At 43.8% G+C, this 19,483-nt stretch overlaps 1 protein-coding gene across 3 annotated transcripts in view; it reads left to right on the forward strand.

The window, feature by feature from the left end:
* Positions 1–19,483, forward strand: part of tenm1 (teneurin transmembrane protein 1) — a 1,011,052-nt gene that overhangs the window by 958,360 nt on the left and 33,209 nt on the right. For all 3 annotated transcript variants that reach the window (XM_070882702.1, XM_070882701.1, XM_070882703.1), the window contains one exon: positions 892–1,188. In XM_070882702.1, the coding sequence (XP_070738803.1) occupies positions 892–1,188 (297 nt within the window). The remainder of the gene's footprint in view (positions 1–891; positions 1,189–19,483) is intronic.

The raw sequence follows: 19,483 nt of genomic DNA on the forward strand, positions 1-19,483 counted from the left end.
GAATTTTGGTAAATTACAACCAATGCATCCACAATCCCTGCCACTAAATGTGTTAAGATTGATCAGTGGAATAATTTATCAAGCTTTGTACTGCTTATACATATTTCTGTGTTTATAATATGCTTCATACATCAAAACAAAATTAATTGCCTGAAGATCATAGATCTTGAGAAACATAGATCAAGAATTAAATACATTGAAATTGGATTCAAATGGCACATTAGAATATCATGCCTCAGGCAGAGTAGTTATAGAGTACAACAGTGACTACATTTCAAAAATACTTCATTACTAAAGTGTTTTGGGATGTCCTGAGGTCATTATAGGCACTATATAAATGCAAGTCTTTCCTTTCTTCTTCATGCTTTGATCAGGTATTTGGACCTAACCATCACTTTGATGTTTTTGTGATATCAGTGACAGGCCTTTAACTGCAAAATTTCACTCTACTGTTGCACAGCTCAAAATGCTGTTTCCAGACACAACACATGTTTGGAAAGGCAAAATCTACAAATATCCTGCTGGCTATTTGTCTACAATTCAAGTGGACCTGTGAAGTGCTTGGGATGTTTTACTGTGTTAAAGGCCCTATATAAATGCAAGTTGATGTTGTTGACTTGGTACAAAATTTTTTGCGCACCCACGCTTATGCTTTGCTGAACTTCTGGACACAACATTGCTGAAATCCACAAGTGCTTCATGAAGAATGCTTTAGAAAATAAATTACAATGCATATACAGAAAAGTGACCAGTCTTTCTTTACATTTGCTAATGCAACGTGCTATGTTTTATTTTTATCTTGATCTTGATTTGTAAGCCAAAGCAATGGCCTTGTCATGAATGATACTTGTGTAGACGACTCTTGCTGATGCAGGTTTTGTTTCTCATTAGGCTCATAACAGAAACCTGCTGTCTATAGACTTTGACCGTGTCACCAGAATTGGAAAGATCTACGATGACCATCGAAAGTTTACTCTCAAGATCCAGTATGACCAATCGGGACGCCCAGTTCTTTGGTCACCCAGCAACAAGTTCAATGAGGTCAATGTCACCTACTCCCCTATGGGGCTGCTGACAGCCATTCAACGGGGAACTTGGATTGAAAGAATGGAATACGATCAGAGTGGCAGGATTATATCCAGAGTGCTGGCAGATGGAAAAATATGGAGTTACATTTACTCCGAAAAGGTAACACAACATAAGCATTGTTCTGTAATTTTATTGTAAATAAAATCATTTTCTAGTATTCAGTCTAAGAAAACTCACTGCAGCAATGTCTTTAGCAACATGGGTGAACAGATGCCATAAGAACATATTTAAAAAAACAAATCACAAAGGAACTGGTTTTGAGTCTGCATCAACAAAAATATGTGAGGAAAGAAACTGAAAGCTGTGCTGTTAAATTATGTTGTACTGTAAGCCCAGCTTAAACATACAGACTTTCCACAGCGTAACAGGCAATCATCATAGGTGGTCCCTCGAACGAGGATGATTTGCTTCCTCAAGAGTTCACAGATGTTTCAATGAAGGACCCGATGTTCCAGTCCTGCTCTCCAATTGAGGGAGTGGAAGATTCCTGTGCGTGGATTTTTTTAATGTGGTGACCATTGCACATCAGCCACCACACGGGCTTGACAGAGCTAGACCTTTATCCAGTGGCAAGGGTTAACCAGGACGACTGGAGACCTGCTCTGCTGCATGGACCTAATGCGCACACACATCGCAGTGTGGGCTGGCCCGTGCTGCCCCTGGGCCCTCGGCTCTTCTGGGCCCCGTACCCTCATTCGCCGCACCTCCGCCATGACCTCTCGCCGCTCCTCCGCCACAAACATTCACCGCACCTCCGCCACGATCCCTCACCACACCTCCGCCACAAAAACATTCGCCGCACCTAACTGGTAACTCAAAACACCGTCTGACACAAAAAAGCAAAGTGGACACAAGTTTAAAAGGAAAACATTAACAGCAGAACAGTGGTAACTGGCAATAGGAGTGTTATGAATGCCTCACTATGATCCAGTGCTATAATGGTGCAGCTTATTTTCATTCTCATTACTAATTCAGTAATTCCATCTCCAAGGCTTTCACCTCAATGTACTCCTTTGGCAGCTGGGTTCATGGCAAAACCGTAGACTCACCCACATGTTCAATGTCAGTGCCTGGTCTGTGTCCAACCGACAGGAAACCCACTTGCTGCAATGCCAAATGTGCAACGCACCATGTCAGGCCTTACTCCCTGCAGCTCCGCTCCCACCCCACCACACGAGACACTCTGCCAGCAAAAAGAATCCTTTGTAGCTTGCTTAATAACTCATTGGCCTAGAATATTTGGGTGGTTTGCGCCATCCGTTAGTGCCATGAAATGGTGAAAAAAGCAGCGGCCGACACACCTCTGCCAGCGGGTACCCCAGTGCCCGTCATTTTCGGCAGGTCGTCAGCACTGCCAGTAACTGATATCGGCGAGAGTATTTTAATGAGTTAGAGCGAGACGTCAATCGCCGTACAACGGCGAGTTGATGCCAACTCATCCATTTTGGAGTTCTCTGCTCACGTTGCTGCCCGTGCTAAATCAAGACAGTATTTGCTGCAGCTAAAAGGTCTTTCAGCGGCATTAACGGCCATGAGGAGTCTGACAGGACTTATGAGGATGGCCGCCGGAACTTCACACGCCTCCTTTGCCAAGGTTCTTCTTTTAAAATGTCATTTTTTGCTCATCAGTGGCGGGCGGGAGGCAGGGGAGAGGTGGTGGTCGGGGAGACGCATTTCCTGGCAGCTTTCCAGGAGGCCTAAAATGTTTGTAGGTCAGTAAATCAATGGGTGAACGCCATTGCAGACTTTGAAAATGATCTGTGATAAAATCGCTCTTATCTGCATTTATGTCATAAACAAACATCGGGTGGCAGCTCATCATTTTATTCCATTTTTTTCAAAAAACAACATTCATTTATTTTGCTTTTAAATGGTGAAATTCAAAGAATAAATCTTTCAACTTTAATAGTTAGCCTGAAAGACTGAGCTCCTGGTAGTTTGCAGATGATACACAACTTGTAAATGTAGTGAACACTGAGGAGGATAGTATAGAGTTCCCAACCCTCCCGAATGACCAGGAGTTTCCTCGAATCAGGGATTCCTCTCCCAAGCTGTGCATCCAGCATATGGAGATTAGCGATTTTAATTTCCTGTCGCCGTGAGAGCTCTGAAATCATGGGGCTTGAAATCTGGTGGTGGGGGGGGGGGTGCGCGGGGGCTTCTGAAATCAGGGAGCTCAAGAGTGGGGCAATGTGAAGGAGTCTGAGAGATCAGGGGAAAGATGTAGACTGGGGAATGGAGGTTCAGTAGCGAGAGGGGGAATTAGGAGACTGGAAGTCGCGAAAGAGAAGGGGGTTTGGGTCTCAAGTGCGGGGGAGAAATGGGTGGGTATGGGGAGCAGCAGCAGTAAGGTTGTGAGTGGGAGCAGCACGAGGGAGGAGCAGCCAGTAAAGGGGTGAGTGAAACCAAGAGACCTAACTGCGGGTAAATATTGAAAGATTATTTCCATTGGTGGGCGAATGGGGAACTGTGGAATGGAAAACAAGGATTCTCACTGGAAGAAACAAGAGGGAAAGGAGGAGGAAAGTTCTTGAACTGAGGGCTATTCGACCATAGGATACTTCATCTAATGTGGCTATTGAGGTCGAGACTAAGGGGGCAAAATTTAACAGCCATGAGGCGAGAGTTCCTGCACCAACTGCGGAATCCTGCCCCGTGACCTATATTCGGGTTACCACCCCTGAGAGTAATCGCAGCACAAAATATCATGCTGCACTTCCTGTCATGGGCAGGAGCAGGGTGCAAAGCCACGTGAAGTTAGCAGCGCTACATGGTGGGACGTGTAACGCTGGCGCATAGACAGGGCCCTCCCGTTCATTAAAGGGGAAGGCCAAGCTGCCGACTCTGCAGGTCCCTACCAGGACACCGGGGAGCAAGGTGCCGTGACAGCAGTCTGGCACACAAATGGAGTGCAGGGCTGCAAGATCGTGGCACGGACCCCGTGATCGACAAACATGAAGGCCGCGAATGGTAAGTCGGCCATTTTTATTCCTGCCGCACTTCCCCATTAATTTCCCCCCCCCCCCCCCCCAACAGTGGCCTACTGCCTGCAGCAGCTTCAGGGGGCGCTAACAAATTTTCACTCCGGGCAAAAACTGGTCATGGTGATGACGTCATTTTATTCAAGGGTTTTCAGCGAAAACAGTAGCGATATATGAAAATTACCATTTTCACTGCGCTACCATTTTTAGGCCAAACTTTCGGCCTTTGGGGGTGCATCGGTAAGGGAGGCATTCCACGATTACTCGCGGCGCAAAACCTGAGTTTCGGCAACTTTAGCCTGGGGTCGTTTGCGCTGCAAGAGAGGCCTTGGATGGGGGGGGGGGGGTAATTCAAAAAAAGATTGCTAACACATTACCAAGACCCTTAACTAACGAATTGCTGCAAAAATCCTAGCTTATCTAGTCTCTCCACTTAACTGGAAGTCCCTCATTTCTGGTATCATTCTGGTTAAATCTGCTCTGCACCCTCTCCAAGGCTTTGACATCCTTCCTAAAATGTGGTGCCCAGAATTGGACACAGTTCTCTAATCTAACCAGTGATTTGTAAAGGTTTAGCATAACTTCTTTGCTTTTGTATTCTATGCCTATGGGCCGGATTTTCGAGGGGTTTGTGACCGGGTTTTTGCCGCGTTTTGACCCTCCGCAGCGAAAACCCGGTCATGAAGCTCAGGCGAGATCCTTGGCTTATTGTTTACGGCAGCGATGGGACGTACCACCGGGGAGAGCTGTGCCGGATGTGTAATGACGTGGATTGCGTTACCGCCTGAGTTTCGGCACACTCCTGACCCGTACGCCACGCCCAGAACAGCAGCAGGTTAAACCTATCGGTGCAGCCATGCCCAGCGGCGGTAATATGGAAAACCTGCAAAAAGGTAAGTAAAATACTGCAGGTGTTGGATATCTGAGATAAAAACAGAAAATGCTGGAAATACTCAGCAGGTCAGGCAGCATCTGTGGAAAGAGAAACAGAGTTAATGGGGCTAAAATTCCGGCCTCGCCAGGTCCGTACGAAGTACGCATGGGCTCTGCAATGCCTCACAAAAGCTGGATTTTGGGGCACGATGCGCATGTGCCGAAAACTGGCTTTTCCGATCTGTCAAGATTTCTCCAAACAGATCCTCCGCATCCCCGCGAGAAAAGCATTCGCATGGCCGAGATTCGGCTATTTGCCCAACTCATGCCCAGTGGATGTCCTTCAAACTTTTACATAAGAACATAAGAAATAGAAGCAGGAGAAGGCCATTTGGCCCCTCGAGCCTGCTCCGCCATTCAATAAGATTATGGCTGATCTGATCATGGGCTCAGCTCCACTTCCCCACCCGCTCCCCATAACCCCTTATCACTCAAAAATCTGTCTATCTCCGCCTTAACTATATTCAATGACCCAGCCTCCACAGCTTTCTGGAGCATAGCCTACTTTTATCAGCGTAAGAGTTTTAAAAATGTAAAAATTCAATTTAAATATACATTTTTATAGTAAAAACCTTATCCATTAAGGTAAATTTATTTTTAACACTATTCAAAAACACATGAAAAAATTCCCCCAAAATTTTTTTTTCTAAAACATTTCATTACATTTAATTTCAATTAAATTTAAATATGTGAGGTGTTTTATTTATTTATTATAACAGACCCAAAATGTTAACTCTGCTTCCTCTCCACAGATGCTGCCTGACCTGCTGGGATTTCCAGCATTTTCTGTTTTTATTCCAGATTCCAGCATCCACAGTATTTTGCTTTTGTATTTATTTATTATGTTGTGTTTGGGTGTTTTAGGGAGTTTTCTCATTGATAGTAATGGGAACGCGCACAAACGGAGTTCCCATTATTATCAATGAGCATACTGCATCATGATTGGTTGTCCAGGCCCACGTGATTCCAGCTTGGACTTGCGTACCTCGAAGACAGGTCCCTGTGCGCTGCGCAGCGAATCTCGGCCTCCAACCGGGACCTTGCGTTTCTCTGGGACCGACCGGTAAATTCGTAGATTTTTTTCGGGTCAGAGGCATTCGTACGAAGGAAGACTCCGACCTCAATTTTCGGCCCAATGTTTCAGGTTGATCTTTCGTCAGAACAGGACTAATTGCATAGCTCTTTCAAAGGGCTGGCACAGGTACGATAGGTCGAATGGCCTCCTTCTGCACTGTATGATTCCATGATATTTATTCAGAGTTGAAAAAATCTGCTGGTTATGAACATGATTAATTTCCAGCTCACAATGTTCTCCCCTCAATTACGGAAGACACTGTTTCATGCCCACAAAAGCTTCTATAGGACCAACTACACTCAGCAACCTCACTCAAGTGGCCATCCTTTGTGTGTGAACTTGACAGTGTGTGGCAGCAAGCTACTCACCCAGGGAAACACCACAACCAATCCTGATCCTACCAGCACGTGACGCGCACGCACGTGCACTTTCCAGCAGAATTTACTGCACAGTGATCAGGAATGGGATCCTTAGCTGGGGTTCCCTCCTCTATAGTGCCAGGGATGCTGAGGCCAACTGTAGCCACAGCAAGAGTCCTGCTATCCCATCTGAGGGGAGGAAATTCAGCCACAAAACAGGATTGAATGTGGGACTTTTGTCTTGGTGTTGGTGGCTCAGTTCCACAATGAACAATGCAGTTTCTCATTAAGCCATCAAGAGACCTGCCTTTATTTCTGTTTACTATAAGGAATTCTAACACAGATAACACGTTGGTAGTTATAGCAGTTTGTATCATTTTGTCAGTACAAAAGTATAAACTGCACAAAGATCTGGAGGCTATATTCATCATGTTAATAGGGATAGCATATTAATTATGCCATCATTCATGCGCAACAAAATATACTTTCCCTCAGTAATTCAAAAACTTAAGTTGAAACTTAGAGCGTGTATTATAATAGGGATAATATATTCATTCTTCTAATTAAAATTAGTGCATGCAAATTTGGTGAATTCAAATAGATTTTCCTTTTATTAAATGTGATGTGTATGCTTCTTTTTTGTTGAGGATAACATATTGATGAAATTTTAATTATACCTAATTTAGATGTACACCTAATTTACATGTATAACTCATACAATAATAATTGGAGGCAAACTGCTGTATTATTGGGATGGCTAAGTTATGTATTTTCAAATGCACCGCAGTTCATCTTAACAAAGAAAAGATAATAGAGATAAAATTTAAAAAATAATGAATACTGGAAACCTGAAAGGGAAACATGAACTGCTAGCAGCAGCAGATTTATCAATAGCTGAAAAGACAAACGATAGGCAGAGTGGGCCAGCGGTAGGTCCACACCCCTGGGGTCTATTTGCCTTTCTTCCGCCATATTCCTGCGCTGTAGGAGCCTTCTCTTTGCCAGATTTTCTATGCTTCCCACCTCCTCTGCTATGCTGCTGTTAGCATTTACACCTCTCCTGGACACATCTTTTGTTTCTTTACTTGTCTCATTATCACCTCCTTTTGCCTTGCACCATCATCACTTTTGTCATTTAATCACTCCGGCCCTCCGCTCTATCAGTGACCTTTTAGTGACTTGAGTGCACATTTTTACTGACGTTCCATCATGGTGTTTATAGTACGTGCATGTATAATTTCTGCATTTTGGAGGGTCTGCTCTGCTCAATCAGTATTACTGAATATCAAAGATAGTTCATGTAGTGCTCCCAGAGTCACAGTATAATGATAAGGCGCAGATGAATTATCACTGCTGAATCACATGGGGAAGGCACTAGACAAGGGTAAGATATGTTATCATCAGAAAGAGGGGGAGCAAATCGAAAGGCAAATTAGTCGGTGCCATTATTAAGCATATTCCAGCAGACAAATGAGCGACACTTGCAAAATTCTGGATGCAGGGCACTTACCTGTTCCCTCAGGTGGGAATTCTTTGTACAGAAAATGCTGGAGACATTCAGCAGGTCAGGCAGCTCGCTGTGGATAGAACATGTTTCAGATGTGGATCCTTCGTCAAACCTGGAATTAAAATTAAAGCTCACAGAATTGAAGGCAAATTATTGACCTGGTTCGGGGACAAGTTAGGCGGTTGAATTGGAAGGAAATGATTAGTAGTCTCCCACAAGGATCTGTGTTGGGGCATCAACTATTCACTAAATTTATTAATTGGGTAACACAATAGAGAACAATATAAATAAAAAGAAAAAAAAAGACTTGCATTTATATAATGCCTTTCACGACCTCAGGACATCCCAAAGTGCTTTACAGCCAGTGAGGTACTTCTGAAGCATAGTCACTGCTGTCATGTAGGAAACACAGCAGCCAAATTTGCACACAGCATATCCAAGTTTGTCAATGACACAAAGATTGGTGGCACAGTAAGTAGTGTAGACGAGAGCATGAAATTAGAAAAAGACATTGATAGCAGTATTGCAAACCCCACCGCCTCATAAACCAGGCCACAAACTCTTAAAAAAATCATGAGAATTGGTATAGAAATCATGAGTTGCTACTTTTTTCCCAACCCAATCCCTCGTTGACCTATACTCCCGGACAGAAAGCGCATTCTGTGACCTTTGCTTCTGGAAAGGAAGCACATTTGGCCATCACGAACCAATTACTGACATAAGAACATAAGAAATGGGAGTAGAAGTAGGTAGATCGGTGGCTCTGTAGTTGCATCACTCATAGGCTGGCTCGCTCTGCTTTTGACTGTTACTCTTTCCAGAACATTATGTCATTCTAATCTAATCTAATTCAATCACAGAAAACAATCTGTTTCTACCTATCCTGTCCAATCCCTTCAAAATGTGTAAACTATAAAACATCTCAATCTCTTCTGACTTATTTTATTTCAGATGTGTAGCTCTTGTAGTGATTTTCCCCCCACGTATAAGGCTTAGTGATTTTCAGCAGTAAATAATAGAGATACAACTTTCTGCACGGGTAAGAAATAAAGGCAGAGCTTTCTGTAAGAGTTAAGAGAAGGAAAACGTTCGTTCAAATTTAACGACGAACTGAATTAACCATCAGCTATCGTACATGTGGTATATGCAAGCACTCTAATAACGACTCCATGAGGTAAGTGTATAGTACTTGAACTGTAGTGACCTTAGTCCGTTTATTGCAGATCCTTGAGTGAGGACACCAAGAGGTGAGCTCCCTTTTATACTTGGTTACCTGCAGTGTGAAGGTGACCCTTAGGTCTCCACCAGTAGCACCCTCTGGTGGTACAGGTATGGTGTATACATTGTGAAGGTACATTCAGTGGTCTAGTGGTACTGTACATACATTAATATACATAACAACACTCCCCCCACTAAGCTTTTGCACTGTGTTCTTTGGCCCTCAACTTGAGTGCCCAAAGCCCTTGCACTTTGTCTTTGCTTGGGAATGGCTCTCTCCCTGTGGACCCCCAAGTCCTTATTGCCATGACATTGGGAAGTGGTCGGCAGTGGACGGTTGGAGGTTGTAGTGAGGGTTGTGTGGGTTCTGGGTGTAATCCATGTATTCATGGCTACATACATCCATTTCTCCCCCGCCCCCCCCCCCCCATACCTAGACCATGTGTGTGGCTCAACACCTGCATTGGCATACATGTAGAGTGAGTAAGGAATCTGGCTGGTTATGTCACTATTTGTGAATTCAGCAGTGGTGAAGCAAGTACATGTTATAGGTAAGGTACATACGTTATATTGTATGGGTGGTGTGGCCTTCCTGTCCTCCATTGAGTGTGTGTATGTGAACTCTCCCTGGGGCATCACATTGGTCCTGGAGGCGTAGGCTACATGATCGGTTAGCCCGCTGGACCTGGGTGTTTCCCACGGGGGGTTGCCTTTGGCAATGTTGGCATACATGTAGAACCCGGCATCATTTCTCATTTTATCATTAGCATTCATGATACATTGGTTCCGACCGCAACCAGCCAACTCGACATTGTTATTTATCTTTACACTTTCACATTTGTCCATTACAACACTTTCCTGTGTACTATCAATATCTCTGTGCAAGGTTACATTTGGATACCTGCCTTTGTTAGTTACATTTGTCTCATTAGCATTACCAGCAACACTGTTCAACAGTACGAATGTGTCATTTACATCACCTTTTTGAGTACTATCAGCATTTTCGTGCAAGGTTACATTTGCCTTGGTTAGTTACATTTTTCTCATTAGCATTACGGGCATCACTGTTCAACGTACATTTATATACTTGCATTCATTAATTACACCTTTATCATTAGTGTCACCGGCATTGCTGTACCAAGAGTGGAACTGTCCCTTTAATTATTTTGGGTTGCCGGTCTCCTTTAAGAGGACCTTGTAATCTTTACCCCAATCCGGTTCGCTGCTCGGCAACACATGTTGCTCCCTCAACCTGCCCCTCGTGGTCTGGTCGCGGCCCTCTTGATTTCAGGTGCTTCACCTCATGGTGCGGGCGCCATCTTCTTTCTCTAGGCTGCGGTGATCCTTTTCTCCCCAGATTCTGCCACGGAAGCTGGGAATCTACCTTCTGTGTCGATCTTCTTCCCTCGGAGTCCTGTGACTGGAGCCCGGAAGGTGAGGTCTGGTCATTCAGGTTGGTCATCTCGCCGTTGAATTGTGCAGTCTGTGTCGTCACCACGCAATCGAGCTGGACGGTAGGATTTTCCAGGTGCTGCGATGGATCCAAGTTTGGAGTCGCATAGGACGTCGATCGCCGAGGCCTGGAGGCTTTCCCTGCTCCAACAGATTTGGATTTGCTTCATCCATCTTCTTCCCAGCAGCGTTGGACGATCACCAGCAATGATCCACAAAGGAAGCTTGTACATTGCGCCACCATGGGACACCTGGACATCCACCCTGCAAATGACTGGGATGGTGTCTTTTGTGTAAGTGAGCAGCTTCGCCTGGATTGGGAACATTTTGGGTCGTTTGGCGGGATTGTCCCAGAGTTTCTCGAAGGCCGTCTGATTTATCAGCGATTGGCTCGCCCCTGTGTCGATCTCCATCGAGACTGGAACACCGTTGATTTCTACTTCCATTTTCCACGGGGAACTATCGGTGGAGCAGGTATACACTCTGTACACCTCTTCCTGGGGCTGAGCCACTTCGTCTTCATCAGCGCTGGAGCCCGGGTGATCAGCCAACTCATCAGCGACTCGGTGAGTAAAGTTTCTTCCACACATTCGCTGGAGGTGACCTTTAGTGTTGCAGCCTTTGCAAGTATAGTATTTGTATCGGCACTGGTGGGCCCTGTGGTTTCCTCCACAGCGCCAGCACGGGACTAGCCGGTTGGCCCCATGTGGCGGACTCAGGGTTGCGGGACTCGGGGCAGCAGCATCGCCTCTGAAAGGTGCCATTTGGTTCACTGTGCTCATCGGGTTAGAGTCCTGGGGGTGAGTCATCATCCTCTTGGAATCGCAGGCCGAAATCATGAAAGCCTGGCTCACTTTGATTGCCTTCTGCAGGGTGACCGTAGTGTCCGCAGAGAGCAGCTTATGGAGGAGGCCCTCGTGGCCGATTCCAACAACAAAGATGTCCCTTAGTGCTTCGGTGAGGTGGTCGCCAAAATCACATGGTGCAGCCAATCTTCTTGGGTCTGCAGCATATTCAGCAATTTCTTGGCCTTCGGGCCGCCGGTGGGTGTAGAACCGGTGTCTGGTTGTGAGGATGCTCTCTTTAGGTTTGAGTTGTTCTTGTATTATAGTTACGAGCTCCGCATAAGTCTTGGTTGTCATCTTCGCTGGGGCTAGCAGATGCCTGAAGAGGCCGTGAACGTTGGGCCCACAACTGCTGAGCAGGATGGTTCTGCACTTACCAGCCAGTGAGGTTGGTGTGTCTCCAGCCAGGTCATTCGCGATGAAAAAGTATTCGAGCCTTTCCACAAAGGCATCCCAATCTTCCCCATCAGCAAATTGTTGGAAATTGCTTAGGTTAGACATGTTGTGCATGGAAATTCGTAACCTCGTCGCCAGTTGTGGTATATGCAAGCACTCTAATAACGACTCCATGAGGTAAGGGTATAGTACTTGAACTGTAGTGACCTTAGTCCGTTTATTGCAGCTCCTTGAGTGAGGACACCAAGAGGTGAGCTCCCTTTTATACTTGGTTACCTGCAGTGTGCAGGTAACTCTTGGGTCTCCACCAATAGCACTCTCTGGTGGTACAGGTATACAGGTATGGTGTATACAGTGTGAAGGTACATTCAGTGGTCTAATGTTACAGTACATACATTAACAGTACACAATTCAGCTTACTTTTCAGCACCATGCCAAACATTGTCACTTAATTCAGAAAAAAATTCCATCAAAACATAGCAGGAAGACACAGGAATTGTCTGCGCAGCCTCCTACCTGGCCCATTGTCATACCTTATATTGCAACATGCTACTGAAAAGGTTCAATACAATTCAACAGCCACATCCCTGCCTCAGCCTTTCTCTGATGGGCACTTCTAATGTCATTGTTAACAACACAATTATCTATTGAGTAATCATGATGTCAATCAAATCATTTACTGCCAATTCCGCTAACAATCTGAAATCTCAGACTACACAGGTGCCAATCTTATGGCTGCCCTCAATCTGATCCCTTTTGTTATCTCAATGATTGACAAGGAATGATGACAATGAGAGGGCAGAAGTAGTGTAGGGGGTGGGACGGTAAGCGGCAGGCTGGAGGTTGTTTCTTTATTTTGCTGGAGCTGAGGTGGCGGAGATTAAAAATAGAAAAAAAATCATGGTTTTTCAGAGCTGAATCGCGAGAACTCAACTAGGGGTAAATTTTCAATCAAAATCGTGTGCCTCTCGATTAATCCACAAGAGTTGGCATTATATTCCAGTGAGAAGGAAAGACTTTAAAGGAGAAAAGCATCCGTAGCTAACTAAGGAAGTAAAGGATGGTATCAAATTGAAAACAATGGCATACAAAGTGGCCAAGATTAGTGGGAGGCCAGAGGATTGGGAAACTTTAAAAAAAAACAGCAAAGGACGACTAAAAAAGTAATAAAGAGAGGGAAGATAGATTATGAAAGTAAACCAGCAAAAACTATAAAAACAGATAGTAAGGGTTTCTACAGTATATAAAAAGGAAGAGAGTGGCTAAATTAATCTTGGTCCCTTAGAGAATGAGACTGAGGAATTAATATTGGGGAACAGGGAAATGGCAGAGACTTTGAACAAATATTTTGTATCGGTCTTCACAGTAGAAGACACTAAAAACATCCCAATAATGGATATTCAATGGGCTATATGGAGGGAGGAACTTAAAACAATCACTATCACTAAAGAAAAAGTACTCTGTAAGATAATGGGACTAAAGGTGGACAAGTCCCCTGGACCTGATGGCTTGCATCCTAGAGTTTTAAAAGAAGTGGCTGCAGAGATAGTGGATGCATTGGTTGTAATCTACCAAAATTCTCTGGATTCCGGAGAGGTCCCAGCGGATTGGAAAACCGCAAATGTAATGCCCCTATTTAAGAAGGGAGGCAAAGAGAAAACTATAGACCAGTTCGCCTAACATCCGTCGTTGGGAAAATGCTGGAGTCCATTATTAAGGAAGCAGCAGCAGGACATTTGGAAAAGCATGATTCAATCAAGCATAGTCAGCATGGTTTTATGAAAGAGAAATCATGTTTGACAAACTTGCTGGAGTTCTTTGAGGATGTAACGAGCAGGATGGATAAGGGGGAACCAGTGGATGTGGTTTATTTGGATTTCCAGAAGGCATTCGCTAAGGTGCCACATAAAAAGTTACTGCTTAAGATAAAAGTTCACGAGGTTGGGGGTAATATATTCGCATGGATAGAGGATTAAATAACTAATAGAAAACAGAGAGTCAGGATAAATGGGTCATTTTCTGGTTGGCACATGGTAACTAGTGGGATGCTGCAGGGATCGGTGCTGGGGCCTCAACTATTTACAATCTATATTAATGACTTGAATGAATGGACCAAGTGTAACGTAGCCAAGTTTGCTGATGATACAAAGATGGGAGGAAAAGCAATGTGTGAGGAGGACACAAAAATTCTACAAAGGGATATAGGCAGGCTAAGTGTGTGGGCAAACATTTGGCAGATGGAATATAATGTGGGAAAGTGTGAGGTTATACACTTCGGCAGGAAAAATAAAAAAGCAAATTATTATTTAAATAGAGAGAAATTACAAAAGGCTACAATACAGAGGGACCTGGGGGTCCTTGTGCAAGAAACACACAAAGTTAGTATGCAGGTACAGCAAGTAATCAGGAAGGCAAATGGAATGTTGGACTTTATTGCAAAGGGGATGGAGTATAAAAGCAGGAAGGTCCTGCTACAACTGTGCAGGGTATTGGTGAGGCCACACCTAGAGTACTGCATACAGTTTTGTTCTCCTTATTTAAGGAGGGATATACTTGCATTGAAGGCAGTTTAAAGAAGGTTCACTAGGTTGATTACTGAGATGAATTGCAGATTGGGCCTATACTCATTGGAGTTTAGAAGAATGAGAGGTGATCTTATTGAAACATAGAAGATACTAAGGGGGCTCGACAAGGTAGATGCAGAGAGGATGTTCCCCCTCGTGGGGGAATCTCGAACTGGAGGGCATAGTTTCAGAATAAGGGGTCACCCATTTAGAACTGAGATGATGAGGAATTTCTTCTATCACAGGGTCGTAAATCTGTGGAATTCTCTGCCCCAGAGAGCTGTGGAGACTGGGTCATTGAATATATTTAAGGTGGAGATAGACAGATTTTTGAACGATAAGAGAGTGAAGGGTTATGGGGAGCGGATAGAGATGTGGAGCTGAGCCCAAGATCAGATCAGCCATGATCTTATTGAATGGCGGAGCATGCTCGAGGGGCCAAATGGCCTACTCCTGCTCTTATTTCTGTTGTTCTTATGTATAGAAAGATAGAATGGTTATAGCCCAGAAGGAGGCCATTTGGCCTATCGAGCTTATGCCGGCTCTCTGCAAGAGCACTTCAGCTAGTCCCACTCCCCTGCCCTTTTCCCATAGCCCTGCAATTCTTTTCCTTCAGGTACTTATTTAATTTCCTTTTGAAAGCCACAATTGAATCTGCCATCACCACCCTTTCAGGCAGTGCATTTCAGATTCAACTGCCTACAAAAGTTTTCCTCATGTTTCTTCTACCAATCACCTTCAACCTGTGTCCTCTGGTTCTCGATCCTACTGTCAATGGGAACAATTTCTCTCTGTCTACTCTGTCTAGACCCCTCATGATTTTGAATACCTCTCTCAAATCTCCTCTCAACCTTCTCAGCTTCTCCAATCTATCGAGCTGAAGATTCTGTTTTCACTGAGGAAGACACGAATAACCTCCTGAAAATACTAGGGGACCAAGGGTCTAGTGAGAAGGAGGAACTGAGGGAACTGAGGGATATCCTTATTAGTCAGGAAATGGTGTTAGGGAAATTGATGTGATTGAAGGCCGATAAATCCCCAGGGCCTGATAGTCTGCATCCCAGAGTACTTAAGGAAGTGGCCCTAGAAATAGTAGATGCATTGGTGGTCATTTTCCAACATTCTGTAGACTCTGGATCAGTTCCTATGGATTGGAGGGTGGCTAATATAACCCCACTTTTAAGAAAATGAGGGAGAGAGAAAACAGGAAATTATAGACTGGTTAGTCTGACATCAGTAGTGAGGAAAATGCTGGAATCAATTATTAAAGATGTAATAGCAGCGCATTTGGAAACAGTGACAGGATCGGTCCAAGTCAGCATGGATTTATGAAAGGGAAGCAAAGAGTGGGAATAAACGGGTCCTTTTCAGAATGGCAGGCAATGACTAGTGGGGTACTGCAAGGTTCAGGGCTGGGACCCCAGCTATTTACAATATATATTAATGATTTAGACAAAGGAATTGAAGGTAATATCTCCAAGTTTGCAGATAACACTAAGCTGGGTGGCAGTGTGAGCTGTGAGGAGGATGCTAAGAGGCTGCAGGGTGACTTGGACAGGTTAGGTGAGTGGGCAAATGCATGGCAGATGCAGTATAATGTGGATAAATGTGAGGTTATCCACTTTTGTGGCAAAAACAGGAAGGCAGATTATTATCAGAATTGTGACAGATTAGTAAAAGGGGAGGTGCAACGAGACCTTGGTGTTATGGTACATCAGTCATTGAAAGTTGGCATGCAGGTACAGCAGGCAGTAAAGAAAGCAAATGGCATGTTGGCCTTCATAGCGAGAGGATTTGAGTATAGGAGCAGGGAGGTCTTACTGCAGTTGTACAGGACCTTGATGAGACCACACCTTGAGTATTGTGTGCAATTTTGGTCTCCTAATCTGAGGAAGGACATTCTTGCTATTGAGGGAGTGCAACAAAGGTTCACCAGACTGATTCCCGGGATGGCAGGACAGACATATGAAGAAAAACTGGATCGACTAGGCTTATATTCACTGGAATTTAGAAGAATAAGAAGGGATCTCATAGAAGCATATAAAATTGGACAGGTTAGATGCAGGAAGAATGTTCCCGATGTTGGGGAAGCCCAGAACCAGGGGTCACAGTCTAAGGATAAGGGGTAAACCATCTAAGACCGAGATGAGGAGAAACTTTTTCACCCAGAGAATTATGAACCTGTGGAATTCTCTACCACAGAAAGTTGTTGAGTCCAGTTCATTGGATATCTTCAAAAGGGAGTTAGATGTGGCCCTTACAGTTAAAGGGATCAGGGGTATGGAGAGAAGGCAGGAGTGGGGTACTGAAGTTGCATGATCAGCCATGATCATATTGAATGGTGGTGCAGGCTCGAAGGGCTGAATGGCTTACTCCGGCACCTATTTTCTATTTTTCTATGAAGTCACTCATCCCTGGAACCATTCTTGTAAATCTTTTTTTTTTAAATTTTTTCAGCACCCTCTCCAAGGCCTTCACATCCTTCCTAAAGTGCGGTACCCAGATTTGGATACAATACTCCAGTTGAGGCCAAACTAGTGTTTTATAATGGTTCATCATAACTTCCTTGCTTTTGTACTCTATGCCCCTATTTATGAAGCCCAGGATCCCGTATGCTTTTTTTAACCACTGTCTCAACTTGCCCTCCCACCTTCAACGATTTGTGCACATATATCCCCAGATCTCTCTGTTCCATCTTTAGAATTGTACTCTTTAGTTTATATTGCTTCTCCTCATACTTCCAACCAAAATGTGTATCTGCACTTTTCTCTGTTAAATTTCATCTGCCACATGTCCGCCCATTCTACCAGCCTGTCTGTCTTCTTGAAGTCTATCACTATCCTACTTCCAAGTTTTGTGTCATCTGCAAATTTTGAAATTGTGCCCTGTACATCCAAGTCTAAGTCATTAATATATATCATGAAAAGCAGTGGTCTTAGTACCCGAGGGAACACCACCTTCCTCCAGTCTGAAAAACAATCATTCACCACTACTCTCTGTTTCCTGTCATTTAACCAATTTCGTATCCATGCTGCCACTGTCCCTTTTATTCCATGTACTTCAACCTTGTTGTAAAGCCTATTATGTGGCACTTTATCGAACACTTTTTGGAAGTCCATTTACACAACATCAACCGCAGTGCCTTCATCAACCTTCTCTGTTATTGTAATGTATGCACCTGTGAGTATGCTCACAGGTTTGTAGAGCTGTTGAATTGTGAGGGGCTTAGCCAGTCACATGATGTTCATAAGACTCAATAAAACCCCAGTCAGTTGAGTTTAGGGGATCCACGATGAGGCATGCAGTTGTGAGCCTAAAAGATGAACTGGTAACGTGTAGTGTGATTGTTAAACCTTGGTTAATAAGCCAACTAGTTCTTAATAGCAATGTGTTACTATGAATGCTTACGTAAAGAACCCCTGAAGCAAATACATTAGTTACCTCATCAAAATCACGTTAGTTCAAAAAACTCAAAAAATCGCATTACTGCGATAGATTAAGTGAATGAGCAAAACTGTGGCCGATGGATATCAATGCAGGTAATTGTGAGGTCATCCATTTTGGGCCAAAAAATGGTAGATCTGAGTATTTTTTCAATGGTGAAAAGCTAGAACAATGGAGGTCCAAAGAGATTTAGGGGTTGATGTACACAGATCACTAAAATGCAGTAGTCAGCTCCAAAATAATTGATCAAAAAGGCGAATGGAATATTTGTTTTTATAACTATAGAGCTAGACTATAAATGGAAAAAATTCTGCTACACCCATATAAAGCCCTGGTTAGACCACATCTGGAGTATTGTCTATAGTTTTGGGCACTGGACCTTAGAAAGAATATATTGGCCTTGGAAGGAATACAGCGCAGATTCATCAGAATGTTAACAGGTGTTAGATTATGAGGAGAGATTACATAAACTAGGCTTGTATTCCCTGGAATATAGAAGTTTAAGGAATAATTTGATAGAGGATTTTCGGATTTTGAAAGGAATTGATAGGGTAGATAAATATAAACTTTTTCTGTTGGTGGGGGGAGTCTAGGACAAGAGGATATAACCTTAAAATCAGACCCAGGTCATTCAGGAGAGAATTTAGGAAACATTTTTTCACACAAAGGGTGGTAGAAGCGTGGAATTCTCTCAAAAAGCAGTAGATGCTAGCTTATTTAATAATTTTAAATATGAGAGTGATAGATTTTTGCTAACCAAGGGTAATAAGGGATATGAAGACAAGGCGATGGATGGAGATAGGATACAGATCAGCCATGATCTAATAGAATGGCAAACAGGCTCAAGGGGCTGAATGGTCTACTCCTATTCCTATATTCCTGTATTATATATGAACAGCATTTGTAAAGGAACAGAACAAAAGGAAGAAAGAGGATAAAACACACAAACACACACATACATATGGGAAAAGAAGGGGAATGACTTGTAAAGTGTTTACGTGCAAAGCAAGAATTGGTTGAGTGAGACGTGACAAGGAAACATTTCTTGGATAGCAGGTGTTGGCAAAGGAGGATGACTGTGCCAGAGGTACTGGAACTGGATGAGGATCCAGTAGGTCTGCACCTCTGGGGTCTACCCGCTTTTTGTCACCACGTTCCTGCACCATGGGAGCCTGCATTTACTCTGCTGTAACTATTTACACCTCCTCTGAGCCCATCTTCTGCTTCTCTACTTGTCTCATTATCACGTCCTTTTTGCTTTACACCATTGTCACTTTTGTCATTTAATCACTCCTAACATCCATCCTATCACAGGAATTTCCCTGGCTCTGCTCTTGCGTAAGAGCTGTTCATCTCTAATATCTTCCAGTTCTGATGAAAGATCATCGGCCTGAAACGTTAACTCTGTTTCTCTCTCCACCAGATGCAGCTTGACCTGATGAGTGTTTTACAGTATTTTCTGTTTTTATTTTCTGTATTTTAACCGTGTTTACATTGCCTGGGTGAAACTTGAATTCTGTTGCCCAGGATAATGATCTGTTCATGTGTGTTTTAAATGTAAACTGTGTGGGCAGCACCGTCTGCACTGTGGAAACAGTTAAATTCATTGGGGCCGAAATT

Source organism: Pristiophorus japonicus, chromosome 6 (genome assembly GCF_044704955.1).
Source record: "Pristiophorus japonicus isolate sPriJap1 chromosome 6, sPriJap1.hap1, whole genome shotgun sequence".
Taxonomy (NCBI): Eukaryota; Metazoa; Chordata; class Chondrichthyes; family Pristiophoridae; genus Pristiophorus; species Pristiophorus japonicus.